Raw genomic sequence first — 27,726 nt, 5'->3', positions numbered from 1 at the left:
TTCACACAAGAAAGCTTATAGCAATAGAACTGTTCACCCCTTCTAGTCATTCCTTCCCATGGGCAACTCATCACACGAAAGTTCCCTGATAGGACTTACACTACCACTGTAAACTATTCCTACTTTTATTAAGTTTCCTTTCATTCTAAACTTTTAACCACTTTTGTCCATGACAAAACATACACGAAACACACCCAAAAAGTTCTGGAGAACTATCTTTTCTGTCTAAAAGAAAATTCCATCTCCCCAGCAGGAGGTCTGTCTTCCTGTTTGCAACAGAAAACGAACAATGACTTTTTCACTTTCATACTTCACAAAACTCCCTCAAACTTGGATTTTAATAGAACCAGCCGTGTGATTTGGACTCTGGTGCTAAGTGACCATTTTTCTAAGGAGACCGTCACCACCCACACGGACCCAGAGCCCCCTCACCTTTCAGGCAGAACATTGTGAAGCAGTCCCATGGAGGGGCTGTGCTCTGCGGCGAGCAGCCTGCAGTGCTAGGCACAGCTGTCTCCCAGCCCACCTCCCCAGCGCTCACTGCCAGAGCGCGGGGCAGCCGGCCAGCGCCTGCGATTACAGGAAGCCACTGCCCAATCCCCAGCTTTCTGGCTGAGCCGCTGACACCTCCCTATCTCTCAGGCGCTGTTTCACACCACAGAATCAGCCAGGATCATCTTGGAGAGTGAGGGGCACAGGGGTAAGCAGTCGCGGTTCACGGAGGCCAAGGGAGAACAGTGCAAGGGCAAGTCCATTGGTCTGTCGACCACAGTTTCCATTGCAGCAGATGCGGCAGCTCATGTGATCAAGGCAAAACAGAAATCACTGGATTCCATTTAACTGTTTGCTACTAATTATGACTATTCTTGGACTTCGTTATTCCTTTGCTACCCACACTCTAACTTTTTTACTGATATCAGACAACCCGTACACTGGTCCATAGTTAGCACTAAACCTTAGAGGTGAAACCGCACATAGGTGCCTGGGTCTCCATTAATGGGTGAATGTAGGGGAAGTGCTGGTACCACTTAGGGAGCACCATGAAGTGCTGACTATCGTTGCTATTATCACTACGGTTACTAAACTTGAGGGTGAGGGCAAAAATATGAAGCGCGTTACACTTGTACGGCCCTGTGGTTTTTCAGATGAGGCAACAAAAATAAATATCCCTAAGTTGGCATCACAGCATGTGAATTTCTAACTCTACTGCAGCCACAATCAGATCATGACATTTCTCCCCTCCACTGGAAAGCTACATTCACTCTGGTGAGTTAAGGGCTTTAATGCTTAAAGTTCTCATTTAAAAAAACGGCCTACTAGCATCAGAGTCTACATCACTTTACTTATAAACTCTTTAACAAGGTTAAAAGGCAAGAGAAGGATTTTTTTTCCAGCTCTGAAGAGAAACGGTCTCCTAATGTGGCCTTGGGAGCACCCTGCTTGAAGGGCAGCTGACAGTGAGTGGCCCGCAGCCTCTGGAGTCCCCTGGTCACAGGAAGTGGCCATTGTTCCCAGGGCCCGTTGCTGTGTGCAGGTCTTCCTTTTGACTCCACAGGATGCAGGAAACTGACTCATAGAAACCATCTATCTGTCTGTCTGTGTCCTGGGGTGCTGGCTGCAGCCCTTGCTACATACTACGGATGCTCTATGGCTTTGGATTTGCACATAAGGTGCAGCATATCCTCGCTGGGTATCTGCTCCTCACCTCCCAGTATCCCCAGCAGCACCTGGTTCATGTTTCCTACCATGAGGAAGTCATTGTCCTTGTTGCTATGATTGTAAAGAAATAGCAGAGACCCCGACCATAGCTCACTGGGATGAAAAAAATCCTGCATGTGGAATGACAAACAGTGATATTAGCTCTTAGAACAGAGCTGGAAGGAAGCTTATAGCTCTTCTCACTTGGTAGACTGGTTCAGCGAAGAGGCGATTTGCCCAACTAACCAGTGGCTACATCAAGATCAAAGCCAAATCACCTGACTTGGCTTTTTCCATCTCACCATGAGAACCTCCCACGGATGGCTGGACTCATACCTTGTCCTTGCCTATCTTCTATGCAATGTAGGAATTATGAAGGTACTCCTGGAAGTATTCTTATGGGTTAGATATAACTTTTGAAATTGCACACAGAGAGAAACTCTACAACTTGGATAGTTAAGAATTCTGAACATAGGTTAGTAGACAGGGTTTGAGTGGTTATATGCTCCTAATAGCACTCTATGAATACTCACAATTAAACCTTTTAATATTGACAACTTTCTTGCTGGAAGAACACCGAGTTGGAAAGTAAAGAGAATGTGATTGCAGCTGCATCCGTAGCTTTATCTAGCTGGTCTCTATAAGCCAGTGATGGCGAACCTTTTTAGCTCGGTATGTCAGCATTTTGAAAAACCCTAACTTAACTCTGGTGCCGTGTCACATATAGAAATTTTTTGATATTTGCAACCATAGTAAAACAAAGATTTATATTTTTGATATTTATTTTATATATTTAAATGCCGTTTAACAAAGAAAAATCAACCAAAAAAATGAGTTCACATGTCACCTCTGACACGCGTGTCATAGGTTCGCCATCACTGCTATAAGCAGTTCATGACCTATAAATGTGGGGGCTAAATTAACTCTAAGATTCTATCCTTCTAGCCAACTCCATTAATTTTTTGCTTTGACACATATAGGCATTTATATTAATACTAGTGGCCTGTTGCATGAAGATTTGTGCAATAGTCCTTCCTTCCCCTGGCTGCCAGCACCGGTTTTCCTCTGGCACCTGGGACCCAGGCCTTTGGTCCGGCCGCAGCAGCAAGGCTTGGCTTCTCAGCTCCGGCTGCTCCCAGCCCCTCCTTTTTTTTTTTTTTTCCAGCTCGAGTGGAGGCCAGGGCTGGCTGGAAGCCTGGGTCACCCTTGCCTACCCAGGCCCCCAGCCCCTCCTTGAACAGAGCTCAGGGCAGGCTGGAAGCCAGGGTCGCCCCTGGTGACCCAGGCCCCCAACCACTCCTTGAGCGGAGCCTAGGCCCTCAGCCCCTCCTTGAGCGGAGCCCAGGGCGGGCTGCTTGAGCGGAGTCCAGGGCCAGCGGGAAGCTTGGCTTCCTCCGTCGCTGGGAGCAACCCAAGCCTCCTGCTTGCTCCAGCTCCATGGCTGCGGCCATCTTCAGTCATCTTCAGTCTTCGCTCTGTGCCTGCATATGCAAATTAACCACCATCTTTGTTGGGTTAATTTGCATAGTTGCTCTGATTGGCTGGTGGGTATAGCGGAGTGGCGGAGTGACAGTGACGGTTAATTTGCATGTTTCTCTTTTATTAGTGTAGATAATATATATGCATTTTGTTAGTTGTATTATCTCAAGGAAAAAGAAAATTCTTGCCTTCTCATGGTTTAGTGAAAGAGGTAGGTGGGTGAATAAACAACTATACAATACAATACACAACATTAATAATGATCAACAAAGCTTCTTGCCTATTACCATCTAACTAAGCTGCTCTTCCTAGCCAGGGAAAACATCCATAATTTAATGTAATAGGTTGAATGGTGTCCCCCAAAATTTCTGTCTACCCAGAACCTCAGGATGTGATCTTACTTGGCAATAGGGTCCTTGCAGATGCACTTAAGAATCAAGATGAGATGGTACTGGATTAGGATAGTGGTAAGGAAAATATGAGTGTCTTATACGAGACAGAAAAGGACCCACAGAGATAAAGAGAAGGCCGTGTGAAGATGGAAGCAAAGATTGTACTTATGAGGCCACAAGGCAAGGAACACCTGGAGCCACCAGCAGTGAGAAGAGGCCGGGAAGGATTCTCCCCTAGGGCCTTGGCAGCGAGTGTGGCCCTGCTGACACCTTGATTTCAGACTTCTGGCCTCCTGAGAGATGTGTTTCTGTCGGTTTAAGCCACCCATTTGTGGTGATTTGTTACAGCAGCCCCAGGAAACTAATCCATTTAGCAAGGTAACAATTATAGGAGAGGGGCATGATTTTTATTTCTTTTTAAAACAACTTCAATTCCTGGTTACATGGGCTTAAAAACCTGTTTTTCCCATACCGCTGAACTTACTGTGTCTATATTTTCAATGGAAAAAATAATCTTCCTATAACACTCATAATCAGCACAAATACCATCTTCTTTTACATTAGTGAAATTATAGGTTTCCCCCTCTGAAAATTTCACAGCATTAAACTCAAGCAATGGCAATAGAATAGGCTTTTACTAACATCAAATGTTAAGAGTACCATTTTTTTAAAATCCCTCATTTTCACTATCAAACAAGTGTGAATATGTTTGAAAAAATAAAACATGAAAAGGCATGTTATAATAATTTTTTTCAAACTAGGAAGAAAAAGAATTTATCCATTCAAATTATTATTATCTGCCACTACTGATCATTACTACTGAGTTTGAAAAGTAAATACCTAGGAAGCTGGGGAGCGGGCCCAGGATGATGAACGCTTGCAGAATTTACAGCCCTATGGGCAAGACAAAGGCCTTGTCTTTGCCAACCATGACCTTAGAGCAGCAACCACTTTTCTCCCTTGTAGGATTACAACATCCAGCATCATGTTAAAATTTAACATTATTATCTCAGCCAGAGGGAGTGGTAGCCACACAACCAACCAAAATATTTTAGATAGTTATTGTCCTCCAAACCACTGCAGTATTATGAAATTTATGTGCTGAAATTTTTTTTGTTTCAATAAAATACTGGGAATATGGGTAAATTAGAAATTAATTTGCACAATGCATAGAACTGGTGAGTCTAAAGGGCTCAAAAGTCTACTTTGTTCCTGGCAAAACACAAAAACACAAGAAAAATAGGCAAACCATACTTTCTCCCTGTGCATCCTGACTCTTCACAAAAGTCAGGCAAAGATGGAAAGAACCTTCTCCATACCCAGACAAGAATATGTTTCACATTAACTAGAAAAGGATTCCACACCAGGCAAGGCCTGCTTTCATATCTCTCTGTGTGCATCTCAGTGCTTTAAAAAGTCAGACACTAAAGACATATTCCCAATCACTACCTTCCATTTTTCCCCTACACTGCAGGAGACTGAAGATGCTGAAACTCCCGATACTTTTAACATCACAAGAGCCCTGACTGGTGTGGCTCAGTTGGCTGGGCGTAGTCCCATGTGCAAAACAAAAGGTCACAGGTTCAATCCAGTTAGGGCACATGCCCAGGTTTCAGGCTCCATCCCCAGTAGGGGGCGCAGGAGGCAGCTGATTGACGTTTGTCCCTCACATCAATATTTCTCTCTTCCTTCCTCTCTAAAATCAGGAAAATTTGTGTTTTTTAATACTTCAAAAAATATTTTTAAAAAGAAAGAATAAAAAACAGAAGAACCAAGTTAAGCCAGTTCTCTGTCAAAGAAGCCACTCTGTTGGCCAAGGCTAAATCTGAACATCTCACCAAAGTTTTAGAACATGCACTTCAGTTTTCTAAACTGTTCTAGAATACTTCGGTTTTTAGCAATATTCTGAATTTCTCAGAAAAGAGAATTACTGTCTAGGTTTTTCCATATATATTTTTGCTACTACAGAGAAAGACAGAAAAAAATCAGCATTACAACTTCACATTGGCTAACTGCACGTTTTCCCTGGTGACTGGTCCTGGTTCTAGTGCCCCCATCTGGCCACCTCTGTGGGCAACATCAGTTCATCACAGGGAATCCTGGGACACAGGTCTTTGTTCTAGACACTTCCTCCTCCTGTTGTCATCTCACCCTGCATCCTGTTTAATTTTTCTGCACTCTGAACCCAAGGGCGACCTCAACCTCTTCACAGTCACTTTTCTCTTAGGAGAGGTCTGAATCTGGCATGTTAAAGGAACAGGTTATTGTATGCTGGACACAAACCAGCTACAGAGCTCCAAGGCACCAGCAAATATTTCTCTGGGGTTCTCCAATGGCTTCTGGCCTAAGGTTTCTTCATTCGTGTCACTATATGTCCTCCCAGAATCAAAGGAGTTCTGCACTAATTGGCCATTTTAAAATATGCGCTCCTGAGTCCATTCTTAAGCCCATTTCCTCCCCACCCCCCCTTCCTTCACATCCAAGTCTGGATTTCTTGACATCACAACCAAGAAAGCAGCCCTCATTTGACCCCTTACCATGAAATTGTCTCTTATCACATCCAAGGCAGCCTAGTTCTCCCAATACCTAAATGAGTTGATTTTTTTTTTTCTTTTTAAGAACCTTTGAATTCCTCTGGTTCCACTTTCCCAGGGAATGTCAAGATGAGTTTCCAACTTGACCTGAGCTCTTAGCTTAGATAACCTCACAGACTCTTGCTGTCCTCTGGGCTCCAGAACTCCACCCATGTGCTTAGGACACCAGTCCACCACATAAGCAACAGCAGCAGGAAGGAGTCTTTACTCTGCAACCTTGCTCCACTCATCCCACCCTGATGTAGCTTCAAAAGGTAGTGCCTGTGGCTGAGAGTTTTCTTCTAGCTATAATACTCCTTTATACCTCTGTAGCAGTTAATTTTTTCTTTCCAAGTCTAACCTCTTAATCTACCTTTATACATTCTACATCTTTCCCAAAGAGTTCTTATTGCTCCATTCTCTCCCTTAAGGAAAAAAAAAAAAATCATGATTCTAGCTTATGTGAACAACACAAAGTCAAGATGAATCCCAAAGTCCCCATTGAGCAATAAAGGCCCTTCTGGGCTTGGACTCAGTTCTTTTCCCAACATTTTCTGGCCAAATCTCCCATTAAGTGGCCTTAGGAGGCTCTGTGCCACATTCCATGTGGTCTTACACCTCCACTGTCCTTGCTCAAGCATCATTCCCTTTGTCTGGAATGCAGGCCCCACCCCACTTTTTACTTCTCTTAAGCCTCCTCTGACCACTCCTCTCCCTCAGCAGAATCAATCCCTCCTTGCGCTATGTCACCATGGTTCTTCTTCTTTTTTTTTAAAATCTTCACCTGAGGATATTTTTTCCATTAAATTTTTTAGAGAGAATGGAGGGGAAGAAGAAGGGGGGGAGAGAGAGATAAATATTGATTGGTTGCTTCCCGTTTGTACCCCAACCAAGGCCAGGGATTGAGCCTGCAACCAAGGTATGTGCCCTTGACTGGGAATCGAACCTACAACCAACCCTTAGGTCGGTGGGCCAATATTCTAACCACTGAGCCAAATAGGCCGGGGCACCATGGTTCTTTATTTATGCAGCTATCATAGTGTCACAATTCCGTCTGCCCGCCTAAAATGAGAGTTCCACAAAGTAGGAACTTGCTCATTCACACTTAACCTCCAATGCCCTGTGGGGTGCCTGGAACATAATATATGATCATTGTTCTCAGCATAAGCCAGAATTATTATCACTTTAATATTTAATCCAATAGCAAAAAATTAGAAGAATATGTATAAAATCTAGATGAAGATATCTATCTAATAGCATAATGATTCCTGGGAAGAGTCATAAAAATATTTAACATATTCCTTAAAATTTAATAGATACTATTTTTTCCTACATAAAACTGTACTTATTGAAACTCATTATTGAATAATAGTTACTGATCATTAAAAGTTAAACTTATGATGGAATATTTATAAATCATAATTTCTTTAGAGATTAATAATCTATCACAATATATAAATATCAAATCATTATTTTGTTATATGTCAATTATTTCTCAATAAAAATACATTATTTAAAAAATCCATAGTCTAAAGAGGCCTCATTTTCAAACCCATACACACAGATACCATTCTCTCTTAAGGCAAGTTCACTAGAGCAAACTCAGAAAGCAGTATTCCTGCTCTCATTCAGCCTAAATTAAATGTTTGAAGGATGATGGACATGGAGAGGAAAAAAGAATTTTTCTGAAAATATGTAAGAATGTTGAAGTCAGTGTGTCCAGCTGGAGGGAGGATACAAATACTGTCATAATAATGATCCCCAATCCCCTTTAGTGGCTTTGTTTTTCCCTTATAAAACCACTAGAGTCTCATTTAATTCTCTTAAAGCTCTGCCATTTTCTGTAGACCTAATAAATATGTGTTATATTTTGGAGAGTCCAAGTTAAAGCACATAAAAATAACCTCATTTCGATTACTATTTTAACAACATTGGGTGTTCTAATTCTTGGAATGATAAATATGTACACTCATTTAGGTCTTGTATAATTTTCTTTTGTAATGTCTTGTAGTTGTCACATTGTTCATTAAATTTATTCCTAAGTATTTCTGTGTGCGAATGGAGTCACTCTCCAAATTTCATTTTCTAATTATTTGGTGTTAGTATAGAGAAATACAATTGATTTTTAAATGCTTGTCTTATATCTTGCACCCCTGCAATATTCACTTATTAGTCTAGTAGCTTTTGGGGGGATTACCTAAAGTTTTCAAAATACACCACTGTGGTCAGTGAATAAAGAAAGTTTTACATCTTAAAAAAACAAAACCCTTTTATCCTTTTATGCTATATATTTCATCACTGTGCTCCTTGAGGAATCGACGCCTAAAATACCATATTAATGACAATCCCTCCCCAACAAAAAACAACTAACCTAAAATAAAGAGGCTATTTGCATCATTTTTTCCTAAACATCTGAGTACTCTAAGGAAGTTAAAACAATAACCAACCTTCAACTATGGAAACAGGTGCAACTCTCCTGCCCACACAATCCCCATCCTAATCATTCTAAAGAGAAATCAGCCTACAGATCAGAATTATTCAAGATCACGAGGCAGCCAACCAGGAGCAACACAAGTTCTGCCACCCTTACGTGTTAATAAAACATCAGCTCATAACCAGAGAGAGTAACTGAACTATAATTACTGTGAATCATCAAGCAAAAACATAAAAGTTAAAAGGAAGACATACAGTAAGTGCCCAGCCTCCGGATAACTTTTTATTATTCTGATACTTAAAATTTATAAATTTAAAATATTTCATTTTTAAGCCAACTCTATATTTGAAAAACCCAAAGCTCTGTAAAGACCTGGAGAATTTCCATAAAAAGGTAGTTTATTTCTGAAATCACCACATTCTCCAACTTCTGACCCACTTAAGCCTTGGCGACAACGGTGAAAGGAAGGAGCTAATCATTTCCCTTTCAACTGCCAAGTCTTCTCTCTGAGCAGCCAGGCAGCTTGAAACTTCCCAGGAATAGCGAGTTATTTCAGAACCCATAGGATTTACAACAATAATGGTTTGAGGAAACCACAGCATTTAGGTTCATTCAGTCTTGTTCCCTGTGCTTAGCAGTTTAAAAATAAGCAAGAAAATGATTCTTCAATTTGGCAGACCAATTCCAGGGAGGCGTCCTGCCACAGTGCATGATAATCACAGAGTTACAAGGTCCACAGAGGACAGCTTTCCACAGAAACAGCTCTTTTCTGATCCTCCTCTTTGATCGCCAAACTGATCTGAGCCTTTTTATTTTTGTTTTAGCTCTTCTTCTCTTCTACCTTCCTTCCCTTCCCTCCCCCCGCCCCCTCCCCCCCCCCACACACACACACACTCTCTCTCTCTCTCTCTCTTGCTTAAGACCAGTAAGTTAAGTCTAATAGAAGTCTGCAATTCTGCCGATGATAATGGCTGGCATTTTTGTTCCATTTTTATTTCATGCATCTCTGCAAATTCTGCTATTAATGATAATAATTCTACAACCTCTCAAAAGGGCAAAAAAGAAGAAAGCTACATGTCAAAAACAGTAATACTAAGTTTAAAGTTTGAGAACGCACTTATTTCTTCGGAGGCAGGTGTGCTTTTGACAGCTCTATTAAGTTATTCCACGGTCTCTAAGGATTCCAGTTCACACAAAGGAAAGGCTGCAGCCTGGAGCCCTTGGGGTTTTTGTTTGTTTTTTTGGGGAGGTTTTTTTTTTCCATTCAATTCTTTGAAAGCTGAATAAATTTTGCTTTTGTGAGTGGAATCAAGTTACACCAGAGAGCCTGTTTCCAGGGTTGATGGCCCTCTTTGCCTCTGCTCTCATTGGTAAGTTGCCTGTCTTGGGCACATCTATTTAGAAAACTTCTGTGTGATACAGAGTGAATGGAAAGCTTCCCAAACCTGCTCTGAAAGGTCAGCAAAGGAATGTGTCACTTGACCTTCACAGGGCAGTCAGGAATGTCAGAATTAAAGAAACTAACAGAAAGGGACACAATCTCAATACTATTTAGGAGAGGGGAAAGGAATGCCAGGGCACCGCCTCACTGGGCCACGGTGGGTTGTGGGGTCTTAAGCAAGCTAATTGGCCTCCCTGGACCCCCGCTTCATCGGTCACAGACATCAGACAGGGCTATCTCTGAGGTGCCTTCCAGCCCCAATAAGTTAGCCTTGTTTTGTTAAGGTAACTCCACTTGGATCCCTTCACAGCACCAATTTGGGGGCTATATGCAAATATTTACTCAAATGCTCTCAAATGGCACCAAGAGAGAAAAATTTGTGGTTATTGCTTCAATAAACCCTCTGTCTAAATAACAGCTACAGTTGGTTTCTCTGATTAGGTATACACAAAATAGTCAGAATTCTCTGAAATTCTGCTTCATCTGGAAAGAAAGACATCTTTACAACTGTCATTATCTCTGAGATTTTACATCCAAAACACACAGTAAACGCTAGGCATCAAAAGCTTTGGATATCAGGAGTGAGCATTTTCTATCAATTCTCTAATGTTTGGAGAATAAGAGAAAAGGTAACAGTGCTTTTTGAAATTGTTGTGCTTTTCTCTGAGCCTCAATTCTTGAATCACACAAAACAATTTTATTTTAATCTCTACTTTCAATTTATTCAAATTGCATACAAACATTTTTGCATCTCCCCTATCTGTAAATCAAAGTATTCACTGAGCAACTACTGTAGGCCTATCATACAAAATGGGAACTGTGGCATTTCAACACCGACTACTAAAAGATCGTGCTAATTCTGAAAATTGGGACATGGTGGTTTATTAAGAAACTTGCAAAAAGGGCAGAGTCCAATCAGCTTTTCAGTCACGTTTTATATAATTCCCATTTGTGTTAATGAGGATCAAATGTCATTTAAAGTGATTGGCCAAGAATATTTAGTAGAGTAGAGCTGGTTTCAGATAATGTTAATTATTCAGAGAAACATGTCTTGTCTTCACAATTTTTTTACTTTTCTATAAGCAGATAATGTGAAGAAAGATAGGAAATTGAAGATACGAGGAGATTTCACCCATAGGAAAAAACAAGAAAATATATGTGGTGTCCAAACATCAGATAGAGAGAAGAGAAGGGAGGGAGAGGAGAGAGAATGAGAACTTAACAAGTTATTAGAGAAAGTGAATAATGGTGAAACAAAGCTTAAAAGCTACACTTGCTTATTAAGTGAAACAATGCAGTAATCCTACTTGAAAACTCAGTGTTATAGAAGTGTTTAAAAGTTAACGTTTACAAAAAGAACTGGGATGCCCAAATATAGTCACAATTCCACACATTAATACAAACATGTCCTTCATTCAACTGTACTAAAAAGAGAAGCCAAGAGAGGATAGACGTGTAAAAAAACATACTTACGCACAGCACAGTAACATCCCGTTTATCGAGAGATCACTTTTCTGACAAGCTCACCCACTCAAAATACAGTCAAAAGGTCAAAATGACTAGATAGCATCTCTCACAGGGCTCAGGTCAACACTGCTGTAATAAAGTGGATTGCCCAGAGCCTCCACACAAGGTAACAAACTAGAAACACCAAACCAGAGAGTGGTGGGGACAAGAGGCAGGCATGGCTGCACGGTGGGGAAAGAGAAAGCTCTGCCTACAGCACACGTGGAATAATAGACATGCAGTGGAGACCCACTTTACACCACAGCAAAGATCCTTGCAGAGCCACCAGGGCATCACCAGGTTATTACAAGGTTCACCACTATTCATGGTGACACCAAGGCATCAGAAGCAGGTTTGATTGTGCTCTGTGGATTGAGCAGAGATGTTGCCCCACATCACACCGAGAGTGTGGGACTAAGTCACAAAAAGTAGATTCAAGTCCAGTCTATAGCATTACTATCCATATAGGCAAGTCACTTCATCTTTCAGAGACTGCTTTCTCACCACAAAAAGGGCCACGCCACCTGTCCTGCCCATTTCACAGGACTGTCACAGCAATGAAATGAGACCAACCAGGTGTGACTGCGGAGCACACCAAGACCTGCAATCAAGACTCTATATGCAGAGTACACTTTAGAAAAAAAATTTTATTTTAAAAAATATATTTTGAAAATTTTTTAAATTCTGAAAAATGAATGAAGCAAACTTCTGTTATAAGGAAACTAGAGGCCCGGTGAACGGATTCGTGCACCAGTGGGGTCCCTTGGCCTGGCCTGCGGGGATTGGGATGAAACTGGCATTCTGACATCCCCCGAGGGGTCCCGGAATGTGAGAGGGCACTCTGCAAAGTTGCTGTCGCTCAGCAGCTCCTGCATTGAGCATCTTCCCCCTGGTGGTCAGTGCACGTCATAGCTACCGGCCGGTCAGCTGGTCGCTTAGGCTTTTATATATATAGATGCAAATAAATAAAAGGCATATTCTTCTAGCATTTTATATAAGCTAACATGTAGTCCATATGATCAAAATTTAGAAACCTATCTCTAACTAATCATCACTTTTTTATAATAGCTTTGTTTCAAAGAAAGTGCAACTTTTCTCCCAGTTCAGACAGGCTCTCTGATTTAGAGAGGCCACGATCCAACACTTTGAAGGTACAGTTAAATGGAATGAACTTTTCAAGGAATTTTCCCCCATGGGGAATGGACAATAGGTCAGTAGGCAGAATGACAGAGGCATCTCCAGAAGAAGGCAGAAATTCGACAGGCATTGCTATTCATGAGCTTTCCCTTGGGTGGGTGAGCAGGTGCAAGCAGTCCTCCAAGTGCATTAGCAAGGCTCCGTGCCACTGTGCTCCAGCAGGGACATGGTGTGTGCTGGGACTCCTCCGTTCTGCCTGCCAATTTCCCAGCATTTCCTTTTGTTCATCGACACGGTCCTGGGCTCGGAGCTCAAAGGGAGACCTAGATATGGACTGACGTAGTGCATGCATGCTCAGGCGCTTGTTGTCCTTAGTTCTCAGACCAGACGAGTTTCTGAGATGCACCCCTGATCCGCACTGCATCCTCAAGATACCACTTCTGGTGTGTGGGGCCCTTCCACAACATAGATGTGACAGTGGACTGTCCACAGAAACACCATCAGTCTGTGCTTGTAGACACCGTGCAGGAGCCATCTGGACTCCGCACAGTAAAACCCTACAAAAGAAGTGAGGTCCACAGAAAGCACCACTTGCCAAGTGAAGGCAGTGACCTAACTTTCGTAGGTCAGGACTGACATTTTTCTGTCTAATAAAGTAAGACAATAAAACAGGAGAGAAAATTGCAAGTATCACACGTGGACATGCGGTAAAGGTAAGCATTTTCACAAAGCTTTTGTTTCGTTTTATATGCAGCAGGTCCTCGGAAATTCGTTTCATTCAGTCTCATTTCGTGATAAAGGGGATGAGAAAAGATAAAAATCAATTCCAGGTCAGGACGACTGTGTGAAGTTTGCATGTTCTCCCAGGTCCTCCCCATGTCTGTGTGGGTTTTCTCCAGTCTCCAGTCTCCTCCCACATCCCAGCGGTGTCACAGGAGGTGAACTGGAGTGTGTACATTACCCCAGTCTAAGTGAGTGGGTGTGGGTGCAAGTGCGCCCTCTGATGGAAGGGCATTCTGACCAGTGTGGGTGCCCACCATGCTCCCTGAACTGCCGGACTGGCCACCATGACCCTGACTGGGAATCAGTGGGTTGGAAAATTATTCTCTTCCTTGCTTTTACCCATATTTCTTAAATGTATGTAGTGCCCACATTTATTTCAATGTTTAATATTAGAAGCGTTTTGGGTCTTTATTTAGAAGTTTGGTGATGTATTTTTGTGACCAGAAATGTTGCCGTTGCTACTTAACTCTTCTTTATATTAATTAGCCTATTACAATTGGTTTCCTTACATATTGTTTCATTTAGTGTTGCAGTTTCCAAGAATCTATCAACAGCATTAAATGAGGACTTACTGTATATGCATATGTGTGTATATGTATAAGTGTGTGTGTGTGTGTTGTGTGTGTGTATATGCAATGGGTGGCTAGGAACAAATGTAATATATGATTACTCTGGACACAGGCACACTTTCCAAAGTCACTGACTTAAACCAAATACAATTAAACTTCCTGGACACTGTAAACCCCCAAACATTCATACCACAGATCCACTCTAAAAGATTCTTTCTCCCATTCCAAAGAAGCATTTGTTGTAGAGAAACCTAACTCAATTTTCTTAGAAACTAGAGGAAAATTTACTAATTCCATTTTTGTTCAAATCTTTATTAGAGTGAAACATAACCTTCAAAAGTCAGTTACATAACTTTCCTCTGGTTACAATGACATAAGAACAGGGGTAACTGGATCAACTAACACCTGTCCCAATGTGTAGGCTGTAAACCAAGGTCTGATGATCCAAAGGAATGTTGCCCAAGAGGAAGCCCAACCTCTCCAGCTTCATGAAGCATCAGCTGTACACAAGAACAACCCACATGCAACAAGGTGTCTCAAAGATTGCTCATAAAGCAAACCGAACTGGGATCCTTAGAACACAATCACATGCAGGCATTCAGACCTAAGGACAAAAAAACTGGGCCTGGAAAGCTAGCAAGGAAAACAAGTACTTGAACGATCTTGTTATAGTAGAAATAGAGTGTGTTGATTAACTCTGCAACAAAACTACTTTTTTTAATCCTCACCCGAGGATGGTTTTTAATTAATTTTACAGAGAGGAAGGGGGAGAGAGAGAGGGGGCAGTGGGAGGGACAGAGAAAGAGAGAGAGAGAGATCATCCAACCGGGGATCGAACCTGCAGCCTTTTGGTGTATGGGACAATGCTTCAACCAACTGAGCCACACTGGCCAGGGCTGCAATAAAACTACTTTAAAGTAAAAATCAAAGTTCTTTTTCCAGGAAGTCAAAGCACTTTTAAACGAAAAAAATATGTAAATAAATAACTACCCGTCAGGATGACCGCAGCAGCCACGCCAAGCACTAGCCACAACCACCCACGAAGGAAAGCTCACAAGCTGTCTTTTGTATGCTTTGTAAAAGAATCCCAAACCAATCCAGACTGAAGCAATACACACCTGTTCAGGTAAGAACTCTGGTTTATCTCCAAATGTAATCCAGAAACACCAGATACCCAGTTTCTACCTGAGCTGCGGCGTTTAGAATTACAAAGTGAAAGAGAACCTTTGGGAATAGAAGAGAGGGAACTGCACCAACAATCAAATAAATTTATTCTCACTTTCTCTTTTAAAGTTTACTCAAAAGACAAAAACCAAGTGATACAGTTTATTGAAATCTCAGCTGCTTGTGGCTTTCACTTACAAATGGGCTTTTCTTAGAGAAAGATAAATATATATGGAACCCAAATCTGACAATTTACATGTACCACTAACATTATTTTAACCAGTTAATAAATTAGTTTTTATCCTTGTCCCTTGCCTTTTCCAACCATGTACAGACACTTTATTTACCTATGTCTTAAAAAACAAACAGACCTAATTTATTACAAGCGCACAATTAGTTGTGCAAGCAGCATATGCAGACTCCCAGGAGACTGCCATCGCTTTATTGACGTAGGGGACAGGATCAGAAAACGGTTAGCAAAGGGAAGGCTCAGTGGAGAGGTACAGAGATGCATGGTTTCTTCTCCCCTCAGAGCTTATCCCCTCCTCTGCCTCCAGTCAACTGCCACTTCCTTCCATTATCTTCCATTCATTACTGCCTTTAGTGCAGCCTTTTTCTAAAACAGGAGGCCATGAGAGTGGCAGGGCAGGTACTCTCCATGCCACCCGCTTAATGAGTGCCGCCCTAGGGAAGGCTCCAGTCCAGGTCACGCCCATCCAAGCCCTCTGCACCTTGCTCAGCCAGAGGCTGCTCCTCAGGTGGTTTCCCCGAGTGCTGCTTTATAGAAAGTCTATTAAACATCAGGCGCTCTCGGAACACAAGACCCCACCACACCCACCCGGGTCCTGGGAATGAATCTAGCAAAGGGTGGCACTGGTGGGGGGAGCAACAACTGGGAGCCCCAGCTGACAACACCCCCTCAATCCCCAGGGAGATAGTGTCAGACAACGGCTCAGCTAGACAAGCACTCACCATGCACCCTACGTGTTTAAATAGCCAAAACAGGATGCTTCCAGCACAGTGATGGGCTCTAGCAAGAACTAAGTAAATAATTGTTGGTGATTAGTCAGTCATCAAATGTCAGCCGTAAGTGACAGAGACCACCCCGTGATGCTGCGTTTGAAGGTACAGAGAAGAGGTTCTGTAAGAGCTGAGGAGGGTCACGTGATAGAGACAACACTGCAACCAGCTTACAGCTCCCCCAGCCTCACACAGCACATCTCGTATATGAACAATATGTATGATGATTGTAAATCAAACTGAACTGGGATCCAATCACATTTATTAAGACAGTGATCACCATAAACAGCATCTTTAATTAGGAAGACTAGAAATTCAAGGTGAAGGCTACCCACATTTCAGAAAGCTAGGAAAAACATAACTATACCTTTGAAAAGGACAGATGCTGTTGCTACAAGAACAAATAATTATTAAAACCTGTGGTTCCTTTTAATAAGACTAGCCTAACATGAAAATCTGTTATAAAAATTTCGTAACTGCCTTTCCTTGGGTGCCTGTACAATTGCTTCACCCAGCACTTGTCTCTCCTCAGCATCGACAGCCCCGTCCAGGTTCCCGTCCCTGGAGCTCCAACCCATGCTGCAAGCCCTAACCAGAGCGGTTTTCCTTCAGCATCACCCTGACCGTGTTCACACTGCAAATACTTACTTCCTCTCTGCAAAGCGCAAGACGCTGGATAAAACACAGGCTTGATATCAAAAACACTGAAGTGAGGCGAGGCATGAAGCACACACCCAAACAGTCTCAAACCAGAGCATTTGCCCTTAAACCAGGAAGTTGCTGTATCCAAGACTCTATGTTCTCAGTACTTTCCATGTCATTCCTCTTCTTCTTCTTCTTAAAAATATATTTTTATTGATTTCAGAGAGGAAGGGAGAAGGAGAGAGAGAAACATCAATGATGAGAGAATCATTGATCGACTGCCTATAGCACGCCCCATACTGGGGATCAAGCCCACCTGGCATGTGCCCTGACCGGAATTTGAACCATGACCTCCTGGTTCATAGGTCGATGTTCAACCATTGAGCCACACCGGCCAGGTTCATTCCTCTTCGTGAAGCATATACTGAGTTCCTTGTCTCATCCTATCTAAGCATGCCCAGTTTTTCCTTCTCCCTGATGATCTAACCCTTCCTTGCTTATCAAACCAACTATTATTTTTATTGAATAATTATGGTATCCAGATAATATTTATTAAATGAGTTAATTCATGCAATGTGTTATTAATAGTGGCTAGCCATGGCAAGTACTCATTAAGTGTTAGTTATTTTTAGTATTTATGGGTGGGTTGACAAAATTAGACATGACTTTCAGTTTGGTATTTTAATCATTTCAGGATTTCACATAAAAACTGAGGTAGAAACTATGTAAAGGAAGTGATAGCGTCCACCTGGGTTGCCTATTTCTATACTGAAAATGCTACAGAACAGTGTATGCTCTACTAGGATGAAGATCTCGTGACTCCACTGACTTTGATGGTGATGAGACGGCCATCCCCACAGACAGTCCCATTAAATGCAACCAGATCCAATTTCTACAGAACATATTCTCACTTATTCAATAATAAGCTGTACCTGCTACCCACATATATGATGAATAACTATTATAACTATTATCGCATTTTACAGAAATTAAAACTAGAGCTTAGATTTATGCGATTTGTTACAAGTGACAGACGTGAAACACCCAGATTTCCTGACCTCGTGCTCTTTGCATCACTCGATCTCTCTTTCAACTAAAATTTGTTGAACACCTACTATGTATGGGCCAGGCTTGGGAGGACACCGGTTATTGAAGCACACCAAAAAAACCTCTCCTACCTTAGAGGTGAAATTCTAGTTTGAGGAGACAGGCAGTACCAAGATAAATACATAATGTATATAGTATATTCAGTACATACTATATGTAATATAGTGCTTTGGAGAAGAATAGAAATAGGAATAGGAAGGTCAGGGTGAGGATAAGGTGTGACAGTTTTAAATAGGGTCACTGAGATGACTTCTGAGCAAAGATCTGAAAGAAGTGAGACAGGGAGGGAACCATGTGCACAGCTGGGATTCCAGTAGAGGGAAGGTCAAGTTGCTGGGCATGTTCCAAAAACCGCAAGGAGACTTAGGGGACAGTGAGGGGAAAGCAAAGGTGATGAGGTTAGGGACGCAATGGGTGATGAGGCAGATCAGGTAGGGCCTTATAGGACCTGGTACAGACGTTAGTATTTAAGCTGAGAAGGAAAGCCAGTGAAGGGTTTTAAGCAGTGAAGTTACACAACATGATTTATGTTGGATATTTTACAGGGTCACTGAGGCTCCTGTGTGAAGTTCAGCCTATCTTGCAGTGGGGGTGGGGTGGGGGAGAGCAAAGGTGAAAGCAAGGAAACAGGTTAAAGCTGAAAGCCAGGGAAATGGGTCAAGAAAAGGCTGCAGGAGCACTGAGCTGGCCCTCCCTATCAGGCATAGCATCATCTATCCCATTCCTCCTCTCTGTTCACTTAGTCACCTTTACTAATGGTCAAAACAGTCAAGATCAAACATTTCTACAAAGTACTTGGGGCATGTTCAGTTTGAGTGGAGCAACAGGAAACAGCAGCCTGCCACTAAAATTATGTGCCCACAAACTCTCTTTTGATGCACTCAAAAAAGTTCAGAGTTGCAAGCACTTGTAAGGTTACATTCATCAATATAATTGACAAAGTAAGCACACGGTGCAAATTCAGAGAGTATTGGATTGGCCCATTGGCCTGTGCAAACAGCACTATTAACAGTGTCGCAGAGGAGCGAGGTCCACCCAGTCAACAACCATTTATTGACAACTTAGCCTGGGGGATAAAAAAGACACATAAGACTTGGTCTCTGTCCTGAAAGAGGTCACAGTCCAGCTAAGGACACAGACAAATAAACAAAAAGTAGAATCCAGTGTAAGAGAAAGGCAATGACTGAGGTATGTAGAAGGTAGAGAAATAACACAGAGAAGGGAGTATCAGCTTGGCCCTTAGAGGATCGGGCTTCACAGAGCTTTAAAGAGAGTCTAGAAGGTTAAGCAGAAGTCAACAGGCAGAGGAGGGGACTGGAGCACCCTGTCATGGGGAATGAGAAAGGTAGGGGGTGGGAAATGGAAAGTTCTGGAGTTGTAACGGTCCAGCATCGGTCCATCTGTCATTTCTAGAGGTAAACAGGGCAGGGGACAGGACAGGTGGAGCAGGGTTGCGTGCTATGGCAAGTGATATGGGCTCCACTCTGCAGGCAATGGGGAGCCACAGAGAGTGACCCGATCCTAGTATTTGTATTTTAGGAGGATTGCTCTGACTGCCTGTGGACTCAAGGATGGCTCAAAGGAGGACAAGAGTGGAGATAACAAGAAAGAGACCACTCAGAGGGCAGGTAAAGCTGGCAGGGCCTGAGCTACATACAGCCCAGACGGACAAGCCTTGTGCACAACAGACCTCGAGGAGAGGAAACTGACAAGTGAAATATTTCACAGAAAATAGTGTAGTTTAAGAAACTTTAATTTGGTAGAAAATGTTAGTTAAACCAAAAACCCTTGAAATTACATGGAAATGTAACACATTTTATAACAGCTGCAAGAGACTTTACAAAAAGCAACCCTAATTAATATGCAGGGTATATTTGAATTATTTTTAAAAATAATTGTTTGAAAAGAACAATTTAGAAAATGTTTCCAAAACCCAGTGAAGACATTTCAATAGGAAAGAACACAGGTTACTCACTTCCAAAACTAAGCTCTGACAGTAAGTTACTTCTTTTATCACTCTAAGACAGCAACCTTTCAACCTTCTTCAGCTCATGGCACACTCACTGATTACTAAAAGTCTGTGGCACACCAAAAAATATCTTATATTTTTTGCCGGTCTGACAAAAAATTAGTAATTTTGATTCATTCACACCAGACAGCTGTTGTTGTGTTGGCTGTTGTCAATTTTTTATTTGACAACCTCAGGGAAAAGAGGTCAGTGCCCCTGACTAAATAGCCAGGTATTGCATGTTTTAAAAATCCTTGCAGCACACCACTTGAAAATCACTGTTCTAAGATATTTCTAGTAAGCTAAGTATGTCTAATTCTCTAAATAAATCCACAAACTTTTTAAAATACGTAAATAATGGGTAATACATAAAACATCATTTCAATAGAACTTCATCAATTTAATAAAAAATGAAATCAATTTTGCAGTAAAATAAGAAAGTAAGACAACAGGGACTCCCAGCCTCAAAAGAAAAAATAATCAAAGGTGAAAAAAGGGCAGTTTCAATGAACCAGATCAAATATTAAGTGGCACTCACTGCCTGAGTCTTTCACAAATGTCAATGTCAGTAGAAAGAATGCAGGAAAACATTACGTTCACTGAAAGAGAATATTCTTATCTCCTTTATCAAGACACTGATAAATTCCATTTACCTATTTTCCCCACGTACACAGTGACCCTCAAAATAAATATTACTTACCTAGTTTTGCTCTCAAATTTGGGATGCTACCTTGATAATCCTTGCCAACATTTTTTAGGTTTCTTTAATGCCATGAAGAAAGTTTTCTTAATTCCCATAATTTTGAAGAGTTTTATGATCAAAAATAAATCACGGCTATTTACACAGAAACAGGATCTTGACCTTGTTGCGTGTGGTCTTCCATGCCATTTTTCCCCATTGTAATATCTGAAGTCACTGCTAACCCAATTGTGCACGTGGATCCTGTTTCCCGCAACAATTTCATTAGGGAGGACACTGGAATGAAATTACTTTAAATATAGCCAACTCCCACCTTCAACAGCTGATTATCTCATGTATGGGTTCTCCATTACCACTGATACTTAGTAAGGCCACTCAGGCCATTTCAGTAGTCCGTGGGAAGGGAAGGTACTGAAATCCAAATGATCCAAATTCAGTAATGTGATAAATATACAAGTATACGACAAAGTCCAGAAGAAGAGAGTGGAATCACTGTTTAAACTGGGGCTTTGCATGTCAATTACCCGCTCTATCTGCTGACCTGCCAATACCAGAATCATCAATCACGCCTCTGCCCAAGTGAACAGAGGGCTGAGAACACAACAAAACATGCTGTGCCCAAGGAGAGGATACCCCATTATTATTCCACCTCTTTTTGGTTTTATTTGACAAGAGAAGGGGAAGTGAGTGAGACAGGGGAAGCACAGAATAAATACTGTTAGTCACCAGTTTCCCTTGAAAACCTCCCACAATGTTCGTAACAAAGCAGGAGCTCATTAAACTTTGAATCAACGCTAACAGCCAGAAGACCATGCAAAACATGAAAATGCTTCAGATATTATCTCTTTATCTAGACCTTCTCATTTAAGCCATTCATTTTTATCCTTGCTCATAAATACCCTGCATTTTCTCTTGAGTTCCCCCTTAAATGTCTTATCTGCTTCTCCATTGAAGTATGAACTCCATGACTTCAGAGCTATATCTCTTTGTGTCCCACACACAGTTCTCAGGAAAAATGCCTTCAATGCATAATACAAGAATTCTATATGAAGAGCTACATGCTCTCTCATCTACAACTGACTTCCACTTTTTTATTACACAAGCATCTAACAAACTAGCTCATGATGCACTAAATTTAATACTCAAGAGAATACAGACTCACACCCTTGATTTTAATGTCTCAGTCAAAACATCACTATAATGGCCGTGTCACACTATGAATGTAAGAACTGATCATTGCTGTTACTCAATTCATTTTTACCTTCCTGAGCACAAATGTTAATGCAAGAGAGTTTTGAAACTTGCCAGGAGCTGGAACAAAAGAAAGCAGGGCAGTCTCAATGAACCAGATAAAATATTAAGTGGTGCTCACTGTTTGTGTCTTTCATAGAATGTCTCAATGAACCAGATAAAATATTAAGTGGCACTCACTGTCTTTCATAGAATGTCAACATCAGTAGAAAGAATGCAGGAAAACAGTATATTCACTGCAAGATAATATCCTTCTTATCTCTTTTATGAAGACACTGAGATCAACTCCATTTAGCTATTTTTCCAACATACACACAGTGACCCTCAAGATAAAGATTACTTATTTATCTAGTTTTGCTCTCAAATTTGGGGTGCCACCTTGACATTATTTGCCAATATTTTTTTACTTGTGATTGCCTGGCTACATCAGAATTATCTTCTAGTTACTTTTGAGGCTCAGCAAAAGTAGTGTATTCAGAAAGATGCCTCTTAGCAGCATGCTATTCTTATAAAAAGTTTCCCAAAAAGTCTCTAGAACTGTAATTTTATCTTTAGCTTCTTGAGTACAAGTGACAACATTAAACTATAAAGCTGTAAGTTTGTATTCTGGTAGAGATCCATAAGGGTAACAACTTAAACACTTTATTGCGATGTTTCTGATGAGCAATCCAGCATGGAGAGTCACTATAAAAAGAGCTTCTTTGGTTGTAATAAAACTTGAAAGAACTGTTTTATAAAATGATTGTGCATCTTACACAACATACTACCCACACTGACAGTAGGGATTCAATGGGCTAAAGTGCAAAACAATTATGTGCAAAGCAATGTGACCTGGACACAGTGGGCAGGGAGCAGGCAAACACTCCCGCCTGGCAGCAGCTGCTGGATGGGAGGGTGGGAGGGAGAAAGATCCCATGGCTGCGGGGGTGAGAGAGGGGAGGTGGGGGACACAACACAGGGGAGACCAACTGCTGAGGTGAGGTTGACTTGTTAAGCTACACTGTCCTACCTCTAGCTGTCACTGCTTGTTGGTGCTGTATGTGGAAAGACACAAACAGTGAGTGCCACTTAATATTTTATCTAGTTCTTCGAGACCGCCCTGTTGTTGTTTTTTGTCCCAGCTCATAGAAACCTGTGTAAATAAAAATAAAAAAATGCTCACATAAGGTACAGGTGTTAGGGAGAAGGCTGAAAGGAAAGTGGATTCAGATGCATGTGGTCTGGGCAGATAGATGTATAAGAAAAAAGGGTGCTGCACAATTCCCATCAGATCGATAGGTCTTTAATGCATATTTATTTGCAACCAAATGCTAATATGGCCATTGGGCATTCTTAGCACTGACTGCCATTCCTTGCTAGAGTTTTAGCTTATTTGATGCTCCTAAGACAAAACTCCAACCTTGCATAATTTTTCTGATTTTAACTCTTTTGATCTGCAAGCATAAACAAATGTCATTTCTGTATTTCTCCAAAGGAAAGAATTAGGTAGAATAAAGATCAACTGTTATAACATGCCTTTGAGACCACATATCAAAGTTGGGAGTCAACTTGCTTTTATAAGACAAATGTGAAAATAGAATATAATGCCATGAATTTTTATCTCTAGATTTTTAAGGATTTCCTCCAACTTCATATGTCAAAAATGATAATATTATCCATGCCTAATTATTCCTAAGACCACATAAACTCATATGCTGCACTATGCTTCCATTTATCTTCATGAGGCTACTGTGTGCCCTATTACGTTGAGGGATAAAGAGCACAATCTTTTGTATTATTGCATAAACAAGTCCTCCCTTCCCTTTACAAGTCACCCCTGTTCTTTACAATGACTTCTTTATTTTTCACAAGTCAACTGTACAATATCTGCTTCGTTTCCCAACTAAAATGAACACATGCAAATTCTCAGTCTCTTTCCCATTAATGTTAACTTAGATAAAGCATCTATGATAGAAATTCCAAAGCCACATGCTCACATGTATACAATCTTTAGCAAAACTCTGACAGCAGTTGACTTAAAACAAGTAATATATATATAAAAAACACCAAATGTTTGGCAAAGGCCAAAAGAATCAAAACTACACCCTCCCACAACCACAGCACCACTGTATCCACCCTTCTAACATGTTTGCTTCAAACATTACAACCCATCCATTTACTAAAACCACAGCTTATGCCTGATTTAGAAAAGTAAAGTTCACGGACTTACTAAACTACACAACTCCCGACATCAGGCGCAAATGCCTGGTCTACGCCTGGCAGTTACACAGCATCGGAAATGAAAACCTGCATTTTTAAGCTCAAGATCAGCGGACCACTGTCGACCAGCTCCTTGACCCAGTAAAAATCTGACATCTTCAAAGAGCATTAACTCGTCCCCCTTGTGCCATAGCTGAACAGACAAGAACAAATGCTTAACACACATGATCCAGGAAGAAGGGCTGTGTTTGATTCTCAGTCCATGGAATATAATTACTGTACATACATAACTTAGTTTATTCTCTCACATTTCAGCAGTTTTGTTTCCCCAAAGAAGGGACCAGAGCAGGTCCCTGAGTCTAGAGAGTTTCTTTTGGCACGGGAAAAATGTGATCAACAGAGAAAACACAATCCCAAGGAATGTCAGGTTCCTTTGTAATAACTTAAATAGTGCTCCCCGACTGGGCTTTGCCACTGCACCGAATCGAGAAACCATTTTAGAGCCTAACAATCCAGTCTACAGCAAGCATGCTAAGAGGAAGAACTCAAATTCTAAATATAAAATAGGGGTGTGTTAAGAAATATTGAAATGTTTCCTTCTCTCCCCCTCCCACTCCGGGACTGGTATTTCCCCCTCACCTTAAGGGAGGCAAAACATGCTAAACCTGAAAACAGAGATCAACATTGGTCTGAAAAGGAACTTGAAAGAAATCCAAAAACTCCTTTTGGCTAAGCCCTCCGTGAGTTAATTTTCCTTGATGTCACCCAACACCTGTTCAATTCAAGCTTCCTGTGATTCATCAGTCTTCTTTAAGAAGATGCTAGGGGGCTATCCATGATTCCCAACGTTTCCTCAGGGCACTGTTTCAGAAAAGAGCTCCACGTCCTGACCTCAAAGTGTTGTAAGAGCAGAAGATTCCTCCTACGATGGTGGTTTACCATTGAACTTTTCACCATGTCACATGAGCGTGCAGATCTGTTGGGGGTGCGGGGGGGAGTGCTGAGGATTGATAACGGCTATTTAATCCTTCTCCGAGGGGCACAATCTCAAACTGAATCTAGCTGGAAGAGCCCGTCTATTTTAGACATGTAAACAATTGAATAACACTGAATTCCAATACAAAAACCACCCAAAACGCCTAATGAAGCCAAAGATCGTGAAGGGACATCAGTGCTAGAAACAAAGAATTCTACATGGCACACTTCAAAAAATGTTTAAATTAACAAAGAATCAAGTCACCTTTCCTGGGCTGGGCTCTGTATATCCAGTTCTCATCATCCGCCTCCACCTGCTGCCCACACACGGAGAGCTCCCCGTCACTGCGAAACAGCCTCTTTGTCTGCCTGGACAGGGAGGAGAAATTTATCCAACTCACAGCACGTGAGAGGGAGCCTGGATTTGACTTGAGTCTGAAGGAACCTGAAGAGCCTTCCTTTTTCATCTTCTTTCACATCAAAATCCACTCTAGACAAAGGACAGCCCAGCAGACAAAAAGCTTCTTTTTTAAAAATTGGTCCGGGTCCTTTCCATGAGCCTGCTCCTTCCCACTTATTCAGACAACGGTGAGAGTCAGGCACGGACGGCTTTACGCAAAAAGATTGTATCTCTGTCACTCAATGACAAAGAAAAGGAAAATGAAGGGTTAAAAAACAATTTTTTTTTACTCCAGCCACATTGTGCTACTTGGTTTCTAGATCAGTGACGGCCACACACCACAATAAAATTAAAATAAATTAAAAGTAAAAAATTAAAAATCAAGCAGGGTGTTCATTTCAGGAACACTTGTCAGGACTTTGGGGAGAACAGAACCAAAGCACTCCGACCCTCTGCTGTGCACCTAGCATCCCTACTCCTCTCCCAGGCATCTTTCCTCACAAGGGCAGAAAGCCAGCCGCCTGTGAACTCCTCGGCTGGGCTGGAGAAAGAGATTCAGCGTCAACCCAGGCGCCAGGCTTAGAGTTCACCCTCCCAGGTGACTTGGGAGAAGTCGAGTTCGGCTCACTTGCCGCAGCCCAGCGTGCAGCGTCCTAAGCCGCCCACTTGCCCTCTTTCCCAGCCAGGAGCCGCTCAGGATCCACAGGACTCCACAAACAATAAAACGGGCTGCGTGGCTGGTGCTTGGATTACAAAGTAGGCACTCCTGTGAAAGGCGATAGGCTTTCCCTACACTGAAGGCACCTCATTGGAGCCGGGAAACCCCGCCTCTCCACAGCCAATACTTCAGAGGCAGCTCAAACTTCTGAACTCCAGCAAAGCGAGGAAATGCAAGTCTGTGCAGAAAACAGACTTCGGGGATAAAAACACAACAACATGCTTATTATCAGACCACGCTTCTCAGGGTGGGGTTTTGAGAAGGGGTTTTAAAAGAGTATATAGTGATATACACATCCAGCCTTCCTAGGTGGATTTAGGAATGTCATTATCAAAGGAAACGTGCTTCCAAAGAGAATAAACCTGACCCAGCTATCACTTCACTCCCGCTGTCAGCAAGGTGAAATGCAGCCATTCTTGCACCTGTCATGATCTCTCCTCTCTTCCCCGGACTGCCAGTGTGGGGCTGAGGACCCTCTTCTGCTTGCCCCCTGGCAGCCCACACCCCCAGGGCCATTCCTCACTAGCTCTGAATGACCTTCCTCCAGGGGAGAACCATCACCTGAGAGCCATGCTAGCAGCAATTACCTGCAGGCTCCAGTCCCCAGACCCCACGTAAAACTCTAATCATGACATGCAAAATACCTACAGCCACAGGCTTGAAAGCATTTCATCAAGGCCAACATAATTCCACAGGAGTGGTAAGAGTCCCTGCAACTTTCCATCATAAATTGGCATCCCCTCTCCAAAATGTTATTCAGAGTAAGGCTAATGAGCAACAGGTTGAGAACTGGGTCCATCTCACTTTCCTTTACTCAGAATTGAGCACATATATTAAAACTAACAAACTGCAGTAGAAAAGAAACCGTGATTAAAAATTATAAAAGCAGGATTTTTAGTTTATATTAAATATATTTTATGTATTAAAAGTCTTTTATGTATAAAAGTCATTTATTTACAATTAATTGAGGTTTTAAAAAAAGGGCTCTCTACAAGCTTACCAGGGTTGGAACATTTGTAGGAAAACACGGAGTGTTCCTGGGATGGAGCTCATACCACCACGGGAACCTCGACAGAGGACAGGCACTGGACTGAAGGGCGAAGCCACAGCAGTTCAGGTGATGCAGATGTGGACTCAATTTAGAAGTTAAAAGGGTCCTTAAGAGATCATGTTGTTTAACCCCTCCATTTACAGGTGGGGAAATCCAGGCCCAGAGAGGTAAGTGACAACCCAATGTCACAGAGAGGAGTCAGTAACGGAACCAGGTCATGTCAGACACCACCGGGCTGAAAGCTTCACCACTTACCGGGGATGCTAGCTGCATCACCAAGCGCTCTGGACCTGCTTCCGCTAGTAAACTGGAATGATATCTCGACTTTGATCACTAGTACAATGGCAAAGTGGTATAAATGATGTACAGCACCAGTGGCTAACATCCAAGTTCAAACACCCAGTGTTCTTGACACAGAACTTTTGAGAATCAAAATATAAAAAGAAAAAAAAAAAAGGACCACCATGCTAGAAAATACG

The 27,726-nt window shown here is 41.9% G+C and overlaps 1 protein-coding gene across 2 annotated transcripts in view; it reads right to left on the bottom strand.

Moving 5' to 3' along the window:
- NHSL1 (NHS like 1) overlaps positions 1-25,545 on the bottom strand; it is a 116,948-nt gene extending 91,403 nt beyond the window's left edge. Inside the window, exon 1 of one of the 2 annotated variants that reach the window (XM_006084418.3) lies at positions 25,344-25,545. In XM_006084418.3, coding sequence (XP_006084480.1) covers positions 25,344-25,545 — 202 coding nt within the window. Of the gene's footprint in view, positions 1-432; positions 525-25,343 lie in introns of those variants that run through there. The other variant, XM_014451870.2, reaches the window with a different exon arrangement.
- Between the last annotated feature and the right edge of the window lie 2,181 nt (positions 25,546-27,726).

Source organism: Myotis lucifugus, unplaced genomic scaffold (assembly GCF_000147115.1).
Source record: "Myotis lucifugus unplaced genomic scaffold, Myoluc2.0 scaffold_11, whole genome shotgun sequence".
Taxonomy (NCBI): Eukaryota; Metazoa; Chordata; class Mammalia; order Chiroptera; family Vespertilionidae; genus Myotis; species Myotis lucifugus.
This window is presented reverse-complemented; position numbering and strand designations above follow the sequence as displayed.